Here is a 15,963-nt window from a genome sequence, read left to right as displayed (position 1 = left end):
GCCCTCTTCCTCTCACACCCCCAACCTGTACAATCTATAGACACCCTATCACACACCACCCACTTCTCTACTAAAAGTTCAACTTTCTGTAATTTGTCTCAATATCATATTGATCGCCAGATCTACATCCATGGCTGTCCTCTCATGTAGCACAGGTACACAGCGCTGATTCAAATTTGGTGCAATTTCTCACAAATTTGATAGAGATCTGTGAAATACTTTTTGAGTTATTATTGTGATGCCCGGCCGTCCGCTCCTCATGTGTGCCACGCCCCCCTGCTTACCCACGTGTTCGTTCCTGATCGTACCCAGCTGTGTCCGTTTATTTTGATTAGTCTTTGTGCATTTAAGTCCTGGTCTGACCTGTTCCCGTTGTCTGTCATTGACGTTACCTGCCGTTTGTCCTTGCCTGCGTTTCCGTCCTGTTCCTTATCCCTATTAAACCCTCGTTTGCCCCGTTACCGCCTTCCTGCCTGGTCCTTCCTGCCCACCTGCCTCACCCGTATTCTAGTATCGTGACAGAATGACAGACCCTCAAAAGAAGAAGAGGAAGCAGAGGAAAAGCAAGACTCCAGAGGAATCGCTTTGTCTGGGTGCCTGCTCGCTTGTCAGCCAGGGGCTTCCCTCCGTAATCCAGGAGGGAGAGCTCGTCCCCTGCTCAGCCCAGGAACCGCTCAGTCTGGGAGCCAGCTCCTTGGCCAGGCTTTGGGGCTCCGGTGAGGACGAAGGAGAGGAGCCCTTCCTAATCCTAGACCCGAAGCCCTTTTTCCCAGACCATCAACCGCCCTTCGAGCGATATTCTTTCCGACCGGAGCATCTGGACAATTGGGGAGGTGTGCGAGCTACGAGAGACGCAATCCGGCGTGTGCCCCGCGTCCCGCCTTCGGCAAGAAGAACTCCTGAGGCGTGTTCCTTGCCTCCGTCGCCGGAGAAGATTCAACTAGCTAACCAATTCATCACCCTCCAAGGACTCTACTGGAGGGTGATCGAGGACCCGGCCACTCTAGTGGGTCCCAAGGCGGAACTACTCAAAGCCAAACTCCAGAGGGGCTTCGAGGAGTTCTCTCCCGCTTCGGAGCGGGTCGACCTCGAACGTCTCGGGGCGGACCTGCAGGAGCTACTCCAGCTCCGGAGGACTCCGGACCCCGCACCGGAGCAATCGCCTCTACCGGCGATTCCATCATCCCCGCAATCACCTCCGCTGCCTACGCAGCCGCATCCTCTGCCGCCTGCTGCACCCGAGCAGGCACTTCCTCCACCAGCGGACCAGGCTCCCGAACAGGCGCAGCCGCTTCCGCTGCCGGCGCAGCCGCCTTTGCTGTCAGCGCAGTTGTCGCCGCCGCCGCCTGCTGCTCCAGAGCAGGCGCTTCCCTTGCCTGTGGTCCCTAAGACTCCTGATCCGGACCTCACTCCTATCCCTCTGGCCCCAGTTCCCGAGGAGGTCCCAAGGGACTCCATCGAAGCTCCTCCCTCTACGGAGGAGGAGGAGCTTGAATGGGACCCCTCGGGGACCTTGCTGACAACCCCGTCACCTTCACCCCGACGAGCCCGACCCCGGTTGCGGGTCCTCATGTCTGTGTCCCATAAGGGGAGAGGACACAGACGTCGGGCTAGGGTCCCTCCCTCCCTGCCCCCTGGCTCGCCCTCGCTCGCCTGTGCTGGGGCTCAGGGGGCGCCTGCGGGACCTGGTCCGCCGGCTCGGCTCTCGCCTGCAGGTTCCCCTTCGCGACTTCGTCGCCTGGCCTCGCTCCCTCCGCCGGTTCCTCGGCGGTCGCCTACGGGTTCCCCGAGGGCGGCGCCTCCGTCGCTTGCGGATCTTCCCGCTCCGGTGCGGCGGAGGACGTCGCTGCCTGCGGCGGCTCCCCCCCTCTCCTTGCCTTCGCCGGGGTCCCTGCCTGCTCCCTCGCCCCCTTCCCCGGTGCTCCCTCCAGCTCCCTCCTTGGCCCCTTCCTCGGTCCCTCGTTCTGTCTCCTCGGCCCCTCCGGGGTCCCTTCCGGCTCCGACCTCCCGGCCGTCTGCGGTCCCTCCGGCCGCCTCCCGTCGCCCGCTGGGGCTCCGGAGCTGGAGTAGCTCCTGCAGGTCCCCGGCTTCTTTCCCTCCTTCCTTCGCTCCCCCTTTCTCTGTCCCTGCGTTCCCCTCTCCTCCTTCCATCTTCGTCCCGCCTGTCTCTGCTCCCCCTCGCTTTGTTCCTCCCGTCTCTGCTCCTCGTCCTGTGTTCCCTCCATTCACTCCTGGCCCTTGTGTCCCACCTGTTCCCTCTGTGTCCCCTTTCCTTCTCTGTCTGTCCGCGTTCCCCGTCCTGTGTCAGGTTCTTTTCCATTTCCTGTCTTTGTGCCTGTTTTGCCTGTCGTTTCGTCCGTCGCCTCCTCCCGGGCGTGCCCGGTGAAGCGCGCCTTTGGGGGGGGGTTCTGTGATGCCCGGCCGTCCGCTCCTCGTGTGTGCCACGCCCCCCTGCTTACCCACGTGTTCGTTCCTGATCGTACCCAGCTGTGTCCGTTTATTTTGATTAGTCCTTGTGCATTTAAGTCCTGGTCTGACCTGTTCCCGTTGTCTGTCATTGACGTTACCTGCCGTTTGTCCTTGCCTGCGTTTCCGTCCTGTTCCTTATCCCTATTAAACCCTCGTTTGCCCCATTACCGCCTTCCTGCCTGGTCCTTCCTGCCCACCTGCCTCACCCGTATTCTAGTATCGTGACAATTATGGAATACAATAACAAAGCCGAATTATGGAATACAATAACAAAACCGTGTTAAATCTTGATGGATTCTTGTCATGTTATCATTTAAGCTGAGGGACAGAATACTAAACCATTTTATTCTGTCCTTGCTAATGTGAGTGTGCAATTTTTAGCTTGACAAATATTTAACAGGCTCCTCCAATAAACATCCGGGAAGCAAATCTTGCAGTTTGAGATATTTACTAAAAGAGGCACTGTGAAACTGAACACATAATACATATATTACAGCTCAAACAATACGCAATAAATACTTTGCACTTACAAGCGATTAAATTAGCTAGTGAGTAGCAGGATGCTAATATAACATTGTAAATACCATTGGCACGCTAGTGCGATTAGCACTTCAGTGTTTATATTACCTTTTTCACACTTTAGCCAGCACAGTTGATATGGCCAAAGCAATGACAACACATACAGACAATAATCTTCTGAAATACTATTAGGACACCACTTTGGAATTTTAAATAAATACTTTATTGTATTAATATAAGTGAAAGTTTAAATGATTTTTCTCATTATCCAACGGCCACAGTTGTAGCCCACCAGGCAATCCATATGGGACAGGAGCCACTGCTCCAGGGACCAATGAGGGCATCCCTGATCTCTGACAGGGCTCAGAGAGGAGTATCTGCTGAGCTTTTTCCTTCCATCTGCGGGCCCTTCTTCAAAGCGCTCTGGCTCCTCTCTGGGGCACTGCCAGTCAAGGTCGTCCCTTTGTAGAGCCTTCTGGTTTGAGTCCTTGCCATGAATTGCAGTCAGAGACAGTTGGTGGAATTTATTGAGCATACATGCGCTTCCTGCTGCCCCAGGCCACACCCTCATGAGGTAGGCCAACAGCGGGCTCTTCCTCACCCATACCGGATCCTCTCCGGGGGGTGACCGTTCCTTCTCTTTCCTTAATCGAGCCATGACCTTTGGCATATCTGACACATGCATTGTGAGAGGAGATTTTTTTGAGTCAGCTGCACCACCATCATTTTTCCCTCCTACTTCTTCTTCTGGTGTCTCATCTTTTAGATTTTTTTTTGCAGTGTCAATTGCAATTGAAATTCTGATGTAAATTTTATTTTAGTTTTGATTTTCCTGATGCTGTTCTCCATTCTTTAAAATGTTATGGTCTTGAATTTTTAATATTAAGATATTCATAAAATGTATCTCTCAAAGGTGCTCCAGAGATACTAAGATGCTATATTAACGTGCATTATGCGTACATGTTAATATAAAAACTCGTGTCTTTTTACACGTAAAGAAGTAGTCATTCTTATTAGCATCATTTTCCTTGGTTTTCGAAACACAAGCCATTATCTCTTGACAGTTTGTATGGTAACTTGAGGGACTTCCAGCGCGCAGCCTGACCACAACTTCTGTTGTTATACGGATCATATTTTTTAAGCGAAATTGTAACATTATTAAATGCTAAATTAAATTATTTTCTTTTGAAAAATTTACTGTGACTAATCTATTAATTACCCGCGACCCAGTAGGATAAGCGGTTTGGAAAATGGATGGATGGATGGATGGATAGTCTATTAATTATTTGTTCGTTAGCTGTGGTATAAACAGGATTAACCACTTTGAGATCTGCGGTTATACAAAGACAAACAGCTCCAAGTTGGTTAGCATTGTCGCTGATTATTTCCTCATGATTGCACACCTTGTTAAGGTTTATCATGTACATCTCTCCCAGTCCAGGAATACAATAACAAGTCAGAGTTCTGGGTGTCAGGACAACTTACCGATGACACATACTGAGACGCAGATTCCTCACTGACCTTAAACCTAATAGGAGTGACTCAGTTTGTAGATGTGTTTTTATTTGCGATTTAAGTAATTCAGTATAATTGTCCTACTCATATGGTAATAACTGATTTCTACAGTATGTGTGATTTCAATTTTTAGAAGGAAAATAACTGATGAGTGTCTATTTAGTATTTCAAATGAATATGCATTAGACCACAACTGGAAAATTACTGGTTTTCATCTGACACATGCAGTTCAAGAAGATTCTAGGAAAATTTAAGCAAATAATAGTCAATACAAGATTATTATAAATTCTAATAAATATCTCAATATTTTCTTTAGTAAACCAGGTATTGCATGCAATTGCAGCTGACAACCCATTCTCAATTATAACAACATTCTGACCAAGGAGGTAAAAGAAAGGAGCACGAGTATTTGAACAAAAGTGAGGATCACGTGCCCATGACAATCAAGATGTGAAATAAAGGTATCTGGAGAAAGTGTCTTAATTGTGTTGCCTCTCCTGAAATTGCTATCCCACTGAAGACATCGTATATAGATTGTATATAGAATTTGTTCTTACTTATCTTAGTAATTGAACCAGATTTGTTGCATAGCGCGGGGGAGCATGAATGAATTTATAACTGAGTCCAATTAAATTGAACTTGCACCTGGTATAAAGGCATGGTCTGTTCAGAAATGAGTGAAGACACTTGAGAGATGTGGCCTAATATGACTTCATAAATCTATAACAATGTTGTGGATGAGCTAAATATTTAGGAAATATTTATATATTAATAAGGGATTCATTAAGGCAGACAGGTCACAATACAATTGAGACATTAATGATGGAACTGGGGATACAGACTCTGACGTGGACTTAAATACACAGGACAAGTGGAAATAACACTTGATATACAGACAGCTGATAACAATCAGGAATTCACACAAGGTTAATGAGGGGGCGTGGCACGAGAGGATCAAACGAGCAGGTCATGACAGTAAATACATATTAATACTATTCTTGTCAGGTGCAATTACATCATTGCAGTCTAACTTGTATCATTTAAGAGGAAACTGAAAAACATTGTTTAATAAATTATTTTGGTTTATTGGTCTGCTTGAGACAGTGACTCAGCTCAGGCCACATCTCCACAGTGCTATGGGTTTAATTCCCATTCCTCGCTCAGTATGTGCATATTGTGCCCTCTGTTGGTGCAGATTTCTCACCAGTCAGCTACTGAGTGTTATGGATGGACATGGTGGAAGGATGTAGGGAACGATCCTCAGTGTGCCTTAAACAAAACAAGGGACTTTATTGAAACTCAAAAATAAGAAACAAAGGGGCTATACCTAAATGTAGGGATACGCAAGAGACACATGTAAGACAACCAACAGGGGCTATACCTAAATGTAGGGATACGCAAGAGACACATCTAAGACAACCAACAGGGGCTATACCTAAATGTAGGAATACGCAAGAGACACATCTAAGACAACCAACAGGGGCTATACCTAAATGTAGGGATACGCAAGAGACACATCTAAGACAACCAACAGGGGCTATACCTAAATGTAGGGATACGCAAGAGACACATCCAAGACAACCAACAGGGGCTATACCGAAATATAGGGATACGCAAGAGACACATTTAAGACAACCAACAGGGGCTATACCGAAATGTAGGGATACGCAAGAGACACATCTAAGACAACCAACAGGGGCTATACCTAAATGTAGGGATACGCAAGAGACACATCTAAGACAACTAACAGCACCTACAAAATCTGAGGAGACTACAGCACACAACACTGACATCTACAATGGTCAACAATAGAGTAGAGCAAGGGCAAGCACACATGAACACTTATAAGGAGGGCTACATGAGGATCGGGTGCAGACCATAAAAATCAACTGAACTCCTGGACTGGGAACAAAACACAGGTGAGGTTCATCATCACTAAATACTCAGGACTCAAACACTAAGAATTGGATTGCCAGCGACACCTGCTGGCCAAGTTGGGACAACAGACAGAATAAAGCAGGGACTGTTCCTGATACTAAGGCTACGTTCACACTGCCAGCCACATTGTTCATTTCGGAACGATTTATTGTGTATTCCATTCAATGCTCATATCGGATTTGTCTATCTGGACGGTTCACATTCATAACTACAAGTGACCTGTATCTGAGTGTAATGTGAACACATTGTCTTCCGAAATGTCATGCAGGCGCACATTGATACATTTTTACACGGGGCAACTGTGTCACCAACAACAAAAAACGTCATATCTGTGGGACGACTCATGGCATTAAAAAATGGAGGCGTTAGTAGCTCACGCATGTATCGCACTTTGCTCTGGAGGACGACAAACAGTAAATTAGCTGTACATGAGCAGGTTGAAAAGGAGAAAAAAAAGTTAGGTTTTCGCAGTTATTGCTGGAACTGCTGCACCAAGAGATGTGTGGGTACGAGCCTGCCGGCGCAGCCTGATGATGTCAGCGCATGCATATAAGCAAAAAGCCACATGAATTCCGATCTGAGCATTCACATTCAGGTCGCATGGCCGCGAATCAGATACGTATCCGATTTAGTACCACATATGAAAGTGACACAAATCTGATTTGAAAAGATCAGATTTACATGCCCACACAGCCCTGAAAAGATCAGATCTGTGTCACATTAAGGCAAAAAATCCGATTTGAGTCACTTCAGCATGGCAGTGTGAACGTAGCCTAAGAGCCAAAGAAATGACTTATCAATGCAATTGATACACATTGTATGGCTTATACATTTTTTGATGTTCAATGCCAGTTCATATGATGGATTGTTATATGTCTGTATATTCTTTTTATTACTGTATCATTTACAGACAATGGTATAACTACCAAGGGGCGGCATGGTGGTGCAGTGGTTAGCACTGTTGCCTCACACCTCTGGGACCCGGGTTCGAGTCTCCGCCTGGGTCACATGTGTGTGGAGTTTGCATATTCTCCCCATGTCGTCGTGGGGTTTCCTCCGGATACTCCGGTTTCCCCCCACAGTCTGAAAACTTGCTGAGGCTAATTGGAGTTGCTAAATTGCCCATAGGTGTGCATGTGTGAGTGAATGGTGTGTGAGTGTGCCCTGCGATGGGCTGGCCCCCCATCCTGGGTTCTTCCCTGCCTTGTGCCCATTGCTTCCGGGATAGGCTCCGGACCCCCCGCGACCCAGTAGAATAAGTGGTTTGGAAAATGGATGGATGGATGATCAACTCTCGATGTTTGTCGTCAGTGATGTGGTGTACAGTGGAAAGAAGTGTCCCACAGCACCCCCTGCAGACCACCCGGTGTGATGCTCCACTCCACAAGCAACCATAAAAGATAAGCCATGGATCTCCTGCAGTCATCAGTGTAAATAACTACTGTGTAACTGTATATAACTGTAAATAGTTCTTCCAACACACATTTTATTCATATAAAATATTTTTTTCCATGTTTAATTCATTTGGTTTGTCTTATTTTTTTAGTGAGTCCTTCCAATAAGTTGAAGAGACTGTCCATTGTCTCCCTGCTCTCTTGCGTTCTCCTCCCTTCAGTCTCTCTCTGCAACCTAATGTCTTCTCTCAATAACTCAATCAGCTCTTCTTCTCAGTCTCTCTTTCTCACTCCTGGTGGTGCTGGCTGACTTTCCTCCTCCTCCTCTTGGTTACCCACTGCTGCACTTGGCCCTGGAGTGTCCTCAGGGATGGAAGCAATTAGGACAGGAGGCCTAGTGGAAGGCCTCTGTCCCAACACCTCATCCATAATGACATACCAGGGCCCAGCAGCAGCAGTGAGCTTCCCACTCTCTCCCTCTCCTGACCCGGGATACTTGCAACCCTATCAGAAGAGGAAATCAAAAATGGCAGGAGAAAATGCTGGTGGCCTCCCACTGCAGGCCCATCTTACCCAGATTTGTCCACATCACAGAGAGAAAATAAGAAGAGGGAAACATAAACATAAATTGTCTGCCTTGATATCATGGGTTCTGTACAGAATGAGGGTTAAACTGTATTCATAAGCATAAGATGTTTAAACTGACAGACCATTGTTTTTGTGCCTCCAAGCCATAGTGGCTGAATTCTTGGCCGCAGTGAAGAGGTGGTCATTCTCACCTCTCATTGTAATGAACTGAGCTGTCTGCTCCTTGGTCCCTAACTCAAATGGCACGTTAGTCTTGCTTAATACCACCAAACAAAAGCAACTTGAGTAGCATAATTAGCAGCTGAATTAGCAAAAATCAAAACTGACAATAGCTGTGTGTTCTTCCTGACGTCTGTACAGCACTTTGATAATGATATTCAATTATACATGTACTTTTAAAAAACACAGCACCCACCTTACAAGCTTCACAGTTCTTTCATGTCATGTAAGTTTACTAGTGTACTAGGCAATTTCTTTAAAAAAGATATTTCTATGCAATTGTCAAAAGCTTTACAGCTTTTAATATTTGTACCACTAGATTTACTGTATTCTGCCTCTTCTGCTGCTCCCATCATTTTTTAAAGAATCTCAAGATTAATGGTGGCGTTGGTCCACAATGAGTCTTGGGGATAGGGTGGGCTGTGAAGGATCCACCCAAACCAACCTTTCAAAAAATGGGAAACGAAGGATGCACGTGTGAGCCGCATCTGGAGGAGCCTTAGAATTCGGATAGCCTTCGTCGTGTTGCTGTGACGTAATCGGTCCACAAATGTACACACTTTAATATTTTGCTTCTTCAGTGTTGGTGTTGATCTGGTTGATCAGATTCCAGGTCATCACTCAGATAACGCGTCTGCAAAAGTTCAACCCTACAGTTCACAGAGAAAGATGCTTAGGAGACCTTTGCAAACCAGCCGCCCCTCCATCCAACCACATCTGACACAGAGTGAAGGCGGTGAAGTTAGCCTAGGCTGCCATGTGAGCTTCAACAGGCACTGCTGGAGAGTTTGCATGTTCCACGAAATAGTCCAAAAACATGTGAAACTTGCATTTCTAACTTACCCATAGTGTGTCAGCCCTGTGACAGACTAGAATATTGTTGATGTCCCTCCGCCTCACTATTAGCTTTCTAAGTAAAGACAAGCTTCTTTATGCTTGTCTTTTTGTGTAGGACATACTCATCTCTAGAACTAAATTAACAGAAATGCTTTCATTACAGTTTTAAATGGATGGTTTGAGAATTACTTTGTGTCTGAGTAAGAACTGCATTCCAGATGTTTTTCTTACATTAATTTTATAGCATAATTTATTGTTTCTTACTGTTGATAAGATATTGATAATATTCAAGACCTTTTTTGAAGTGTATTTTTCTATTTCCACTCTTTCTGTAAGCCACGTCTGAAAAGGCTGCCTGAAATGGAGAATGGCAATCAATTATATTTTCTTCAAACTGACAGTTTTTGCTATGATAGTGAAACTGGGGGGGGGAGAAGTGGGGATTACTGCAGGTGGCTGCCAACTGTCAAACAACAATTGCCTCCATGGTAAGGCAAATCTGCGACTCTTTCCCATTTCAGCTGAAGCTTCCAAAGCAGAGGGGGTATTTGGGGGGGGGGGGGGGGTTATTTGAGTTTCTGACAAATTTGCAGACAAACAAATAATTTCGACGTTTAAAAAGTCATGCGAGAGACTATTAGTTTGCAATAAAAATACTAACATGAAGATTTCAGGAAGACCATGTATTTTAGTGGGAGGTTTAATATTTTTTTCAGTTGACAGTAAGTATATTTGAAGTAAACTTAATTAATGAAAATATGTATAATCTGAAAACCTTTCAATATTGGAAAGCCTTGGTGGGCGGTGCAGCTTTTCGGTTACGCCTATTCCGAGGAAACTGAAACTTTAGACAAATTCCTTGCAGAGGCTCAGGCGGATCGCATGCAAATGATTAGGAAGTAAGAATCTTCGCTGAAGAATACAATTTAATTTCCACTAAAGGTAATTATTTAAACTGCAGTACTTTGCTACATTAAACGACTTAATAGGAAAATCTACATACGATCTACCCTCGTGGATGCATGTGTGGGTTGTCGATATGGCGAGATAAGTGGACAGGCTTGTAAAACAAACTTTATTTCGACCGCTTTCACAAATGCTAAAAAACAGGAAGCGGTGGGGAAGTAAGCAAAGAAATATCATGATCGTTGAATTTATAGTGCAAAAAAACATTAAAACAACAATAAAGTGGGTTGCCTTTTTAAGTTATGGATTAATTTTTCTATCTATACTCTTTTTGTAAGCCTTGTCTGAAAAGGCTGCCTGAAATGGAGAACGGCATCTAATCCACGAACTACAGGTATCTCCTTCTGTAGGAGCCTATTCGATTCGGAAGATGAAATCTAACCAGCTGCAATCGAAGATACAAATACCATTATTTTCAAAGGGGAGAAATTATTCACCGAACGTAGTGAGATTATCGGTTTGTGGATTACGTGTAGGCACCGGGGGGCAAGGCCGTCGGCAGTATATTTGAAATACCGATGTCGAAAGTGTTAGCCCATCCTAGGTGTGTCCTGTAAGGGATCGTGGTTATTCGAACTGCAGAAAAAATACCAAGGACTTGATCTCTGTATCCGCAATTGTAGGTACGGACATGCCGGGATGATTCTGAATATTGTCCGGCTTCAAGTTTTTTTTTTTTTTTACCGGTGCACAGCTACCTTACGTTTAGCGTAACAAAATAATAAAACTAGCCCTGACCTTTGGAACTACTAGGGAGCTGTTCTTGCTCCGTGGCAAACTGTAAGTCAGTCATGTGAATTTCGTATTACCACGACGTGACTGACACGCCTATTCACGCGAATATTCACAGATGCTATACGAACTTTGAAATGTGAACAGTTTTTCAACTGACCGAGTGTTTACGTTAATAGCTCCGATGAACTGTTCTGACATACTGTGGGCTGTGAATGATGCAAAATACAAAACCTAACCAAATGTTTGTGACTAGTAACAACGTGCCCTTAGATAAATTGCATGGTAAAGCAACACTAAGCAATTTTTTTTTCCTAGGATACCAACGATATGGCTTCCCAGCTCTCAGATAAAATACAAGAACATTTTCTGGAGTGTAAGATCTGTTTTGAGGTGTACAGGACACCGCGCACCCTGGTCTGTCTTCACTCTTTCTGTGAGCCATGTCTGGAGAAGCTGCTCGATAAGGCGACTGGCACGGTGACTTGCCCCGACTGCCGGACGGTCAGTGACCTTAAGGGCAGTGTCAGTAACGCCAAGGCCAGTTTTTTCATCAACAGTCTCCTGGACCTTTTACATTCCAAAACAGCCAAAGAGACCTTCTGTTCGGTGTGTCTGGCTTTGGGGAAGAACAATGTGGCAGCGTCGTCCCGCTGTTTGGACTGTGCTGATTTCCTGTGCCTGGCCTGCGCCGAGGTGCACTGTCTCTCCAAACTAACTCTGGATCATAGGGTGGTGAGCCTCACCGATTACTCTGCAGGCCTCCATGATGAGGAGGCCAGGCTTAAGCAGGAGCACCACTGCCAGAGCCATCGGGAACCACTGAGGTTCTTCTGCAATACCTGCTGCAGCTCCATCTGCAGGGACTGCCGCATGCTGGGGCACTTCTCACATGAAGTGCAATCACTGGACCAGGCGGCCTTAGCCCGGAGACCCCATTTGGAGCAGCTCATTAGCAGCCTGGACAGTAACATAGCGAGTCTTAGCCAAAAAGAGCAGGAGGTGGATTCTGCAATTCAGCGGCTGGAGGAGGACAAGGAGATGATTGAAGACCAGCTGTCTGGATATGTGTCTGAAATAATAGAGCAGCTTTTTGCACAGAAGAGTGCAGTATCTGAACAATTAAGCATCTTTGTTGAGCAGCAAAAACAGAAATGCTTGTCCATCAAAGAAGATGTCCATCATCTGGTCAGCTCAGCACATAATACAAAAGAATTCTCCACACAGGTCTTGCAGAAGGGGAAAGACTACGAGGTCTTGGATCTGGAAGGGGCCATTCAGGGTCAAATTGAGAGACTCCAAAAAATCAACATTCCTGAAATAGAGACTCAAACACCAAAACTGACAATCAGTGGAGGATCTGAAAGTTTTTGCATCCAAACTGAGATATTCAAATTGAGATTTGATTCAGCCTGCAATTCTTTGGAAAATTCAACAGCAGGTACCACCAACACTAGCTCAGAGATGAAGTTATCTGCTGAAATGACTGTTGAAAAAAGCCCTGAGAACCCTACTGTTCCTCAAACAGCTGAACAAAATGAGCCAACATCCTTTACCCTTGTACCACACCAAGCTTATGGTCAGAATCTCCCAACCTATTTTTCTGCGATACGGTCTTTTGATGTAAGCGATGATTCCTATTCAAATGAAGAGAACATAACTGGAATAGCTTTGCTCCCAAGCCGAGACATTGTCATCGCCGATAATGCCAACAACATAATAAAGCGAGTGATCAGAACTGGAAAAATCAGGGAAACAATCAGTACAGACTACAGAGGCTGGAATGACCTTGACCCCTTCAGCATTGTGATTTGTGATAACACCATATTCTTCACTTCGGGATCTAGACTTTTTAAAATCCCACCTAGTGAAGACGATGACTTCATCCAGGTTTGCAATTTACGCGGCTCCCATGACAAGTATTGCATTGCTGCCTATGAAGATGAATATATAGCAGTGAGCGAAGGGATGAGCTGTTGTCTGTCCCTTTACACCACTGAAGGCATTTTAGTTGGTAGAGTATCACCAACTTTCTACGAGGGAAAGTTCACCTTCTTTACAGTGAACAGCAGGGAAGAGTTCATCGTCTCTGATACGAAAAACAAGAGGGTCCTCATTATCAGTCGTGAAGGAATCATCATGCACACCTGCAGTGATGTGGACGGCTCCCTGTTTAATCCTACAAGTGTCTGTGTTGACAAGTTTGACAATATTTACGTTCTCAGTGGCAAAAGGATCATCCTGCTGTCACCTTTAGGATCCTTTGAGCGTGAGGTTCTGAACTTCACGTCTTACACGCCAAAGCTATTGGCCGCTGACAAACACGGACATCTGATCATCGTCAGCAGGAAAGGGGCCGTCAGGCTTTATAGAGTATTCTATGGAAAAAATTAAAAAAGCAACTAATTCATTCAACTGATTTTTTTCTCTCAACTTTCATCCTCTGATGTCATTGAGCTTGTATTACAGATTGATGAAGAAAAGAACTTGTGCTCTTGGACAGTTGTGAGACAATTTTTCGTTATAGTCTCTACATATATATCTCAATTTTGGTATGTTAATATTTTTCAAACAGTATTACTGTATTATAATTAAACATTTAAAAAGTTAGGTGTTAGTAAATCACTCATTGGAAAATGTACAAAATGCTGATTATATTCATTATAGTAGTTTATTTTTGGAAAAAGCAGCCTTTGTAAAACATTGTGCCATCCACAGCCAAATCATTTTAAATCCCGTGCATCAAGTAAGCTTGCTAACATGGGTTAATCAGGAACTATTAGCTAGTATAGACTTGCCTTGATTGATATATACAAGAATGTGGAGATTAATAATGTAATGATCACACAGGCATTTGAATCTGCAGAAGTGTGTTATGGAGACAGCATTTGAAATACCTGTATTTTTTTCATTTGTCAAGGGCATAGGAGAGAATTCCTGGCCACAACTGAATAATGGCAAAGGTCTGTTTACTGGGGGGTGGGGAAATGAAACCAGATTAAATATTGGTGGGTACATGAACCCTCTCCTCCCAAGGCACTACACTCCTGGGCTGTGTGTACATTCATGCAAACCAGGCTCAGACGTATTAACAAACACAATTCTCTCGCTCTATTGGTTCACCTTGACGGCAAGATGAAATCCACCCATTTTGCTCAATTTACCAGAACATGTCTCATCTGCTAGACTCCTTTTTAAGATATGTATATAGGTATTGATTATATTGTCATTGAATCACTGTAAATACATGATTAACGTAACAATTACTTATACATTTGCACTATTGCATAATATATTACGTATGGCCTACTGCGACTGCTTTATAACTACAACTCTGTGCACCAGTTGGGGCAGCTTCAAATCTCTTCTGCAGGTGGTTCCCCCCCCCCCCCCCCCCCCCCACCTCCGCTGCCCATCTCTCCAATGTCTGATCTCTCTTCAGCTTTTGCGGAACCAACCGCAGGCAGTTATGAACCGAAGTCACACAGTATTCAAAACAGTCTCTTCTTGCCTGAGGCCTAAGACATAACATATCCACTATGACTCCCCTCCCGGCCTACCAATGTCCAATTTTAGTTCCACACTGTGCTATCTGAGACTTCACACTAATGAAATGAATGTGTGTTGATGCTGTTTTAAATGTAACGCCACAACACAGGAAGCCAAACTGTAAGTTCTTAATAAAATTATTGTGTAAATAAGTTACGTGTAAGTTACATGTTTTCTTTTAATTAAATGTATGTAAATGTATATACGCTAAAGTAGTGCACGGTGTCCTTTCAGTCTAAAAACACACAATTCGGTTGATCTCGAATTTGCCTGTAGCGTAAGATGGTTTTCCCTGTGATGAACCGGTGCCCTGTACTTTCTGGCAAAGGCTCCAGGCTTGTCACTACATTGTACTGGACAAGCAGTTATGGAAATCATTTTAAAAATTTAATATTCACTTTCAGTATTCAGTATCTAAAGGCACAACCGTCCTTCAGAAAATATCCGCTTCATGAAGAGACTTGTGGTACGATTGGCCAAAATGTCTTTTGCAGAACAAATGCATTATTTGCACCGGATCCTCATTTCAATCAGATATTCAGCTCACCCTTAATTAAAAAGTTGTCTGCATGCCCCACAGCTACCTTGACTGCCTGTCTGAGCAGGATGTTGGAGGGGGTGGGACCGGCCAGGACGTGACATCCTCCTCAAGTCCTGTCAACATTGCCTGGGCTGGGTGATAAGGCAGCTGTTGGCCGGCATCTGTTGCCTATTGAGGTTGTGGGGGAATAGAGAAAGTGAAAACCTCTGAACAAAGCAACTGGGTCATACTGACAGCAATGGGCAGGCGAAACATCCAGACCGGGCTGCAGTGCATGAGTCCTGGATCCGGTACAGATTCAGCTTTGGTATGCGGTCGTCACAGCTGGAGCTTCAGGTGACAACATTCTGTCTGATCACTCCCTGGTGCTGCGGAGTGTGTCCTTATAAATGCACACTGCACTCCTGGGCGGCCGTAACAGCTGCAGTAATTATGAGCCTCGCACAACTTCCAGGGATCACCCGCACTGGTCCTGGGAGGGGGTGTGGCAATCTCCCTGCTGACTAGAGTGACTTGCCTCTGGGACTCCTTGGCTGTCATCATGGCAACATTTTTTACTGTGGAATAAAAACAGGACAAGTCAGTACAAATTATATAAATGTAACCTATAGAAGTTTGTACAAACAGATGTGAACCACTAACCTGTCTATATACACATCAAGATAAAAGCCACAATTAAACTATCAAACTTTTCTA

The 15,963-nt window shown here is 45.0% G+C and overlaps 2 protein-coding genes and 1 long non-coding RNA gene across 3 annotated transcripts; 2 read left to right on the top strand and 1 right to left on the bottom strand.

Annotated features, from left to right (window-relative positions):
• Positions 1 to 259: 259 nt before the first annotated feature.
• On the top strand, positions 260 to 2,070 carry LOC125742353 (histone-lysine N-methyltransferase SETD1B-like). Its single transcript, XM_049014271.1, has 4 exons — positions 260 to 833; positions 969 to 1,572; positions 1,670 to 1,828; positions 1,932 to 2,070. Exons 1-4 carry the CDS (start codon positions 524 to 526, stop codon positions 2,068 to 2,070), a joined length of 1,212 nt encoding a protein of 403 aa, XP_048870228.1. The 5' UTR covers positions 260 to 523.
• A 6,014-nt stretch (positions 2,071 to 8,084) lies between these two features.
• On the bottom strand, positions 8,085 to 9,274 carry LOC125742754 (uncharacterized). Its single transcript, XR_007398198.1, has 3 exons — positions 9,088 to 9,274; positions 8,275 to 8,339; positions 8,085 to 8,188 (listed from the first exon to the last, which is right to left on the bottom strand). It is a non-coding gene; the product is annotated as an uncharacterized LOC125742754 (long non-coding RNA).
• Positions 9,275 to 10,963: 1,689 nt separating this feature from the next.
• Positions 10,964 to 13,787, top strand: LOC125742352 (E3 ubiquitin-protein ligase TRIM56-like). Its single transcript, XM_049014270.1, has 2 exons — positions 10,964 to 10,972; positions 11,496 to 13,787. Exons 1-2 carry the CDS (start codon positions 10,964 to 10,966, stop codon positions 13,569 to 13,571), a joined length of 2,085 nt encoding a protein of 694 aa, XP_048870227.1. The 3' UTR covers positions 13,572 to 13,787.
• The last annotated feature ends 2,176 nt before the right edge of the window (positions 13,788 to 15,963 follow it).

Source organism: Brienomyrus brachyistius, chromosome 5 (assembly GCF_023856365.1).
Source record: "Brienomyrus brachyistius isolate T26 chromosome 5, BBRACH_0.4, whole genome shotgun sequence".
Classification (NCBI taxonomy): domain Eukaryota; kingdom Metazoa; phylum Chordata; class Actinopteri; order Osteoglossiformes; family Mormyridae; genus Brienomyrus; species Brienomyrus brachyistius.
Note: the sequence above shows the minus strand (reverse complement) of the source record. Positions and strands in the feature narration are given on the sequence as shown.

Bases quoted from the DNA above. Each gene is read 5' to 3' on its own strand.
- LOC125742353 (XM_049014271.1), top strand. From the start codon at position 524: ATGACAGACCCTCAAAAGAAGAAGAGGAAGCAGAGGAAAAGCAAGACT. The intron at 834-968 runs GTGTGCGAGCTA...TCACCCTCCAAG, and splicing joins GCATCTGGACAATTGGGGAG to GACTCTACTGGAGGGTGATC. The intron at 1,829-1,931 runs GTGCGGCGGAGG...TGCTCCCTCCAG, and splicing joins TTGCGGATCTTCCCGCTCCG to CTCCCTCCTTGGCCCCTTCC.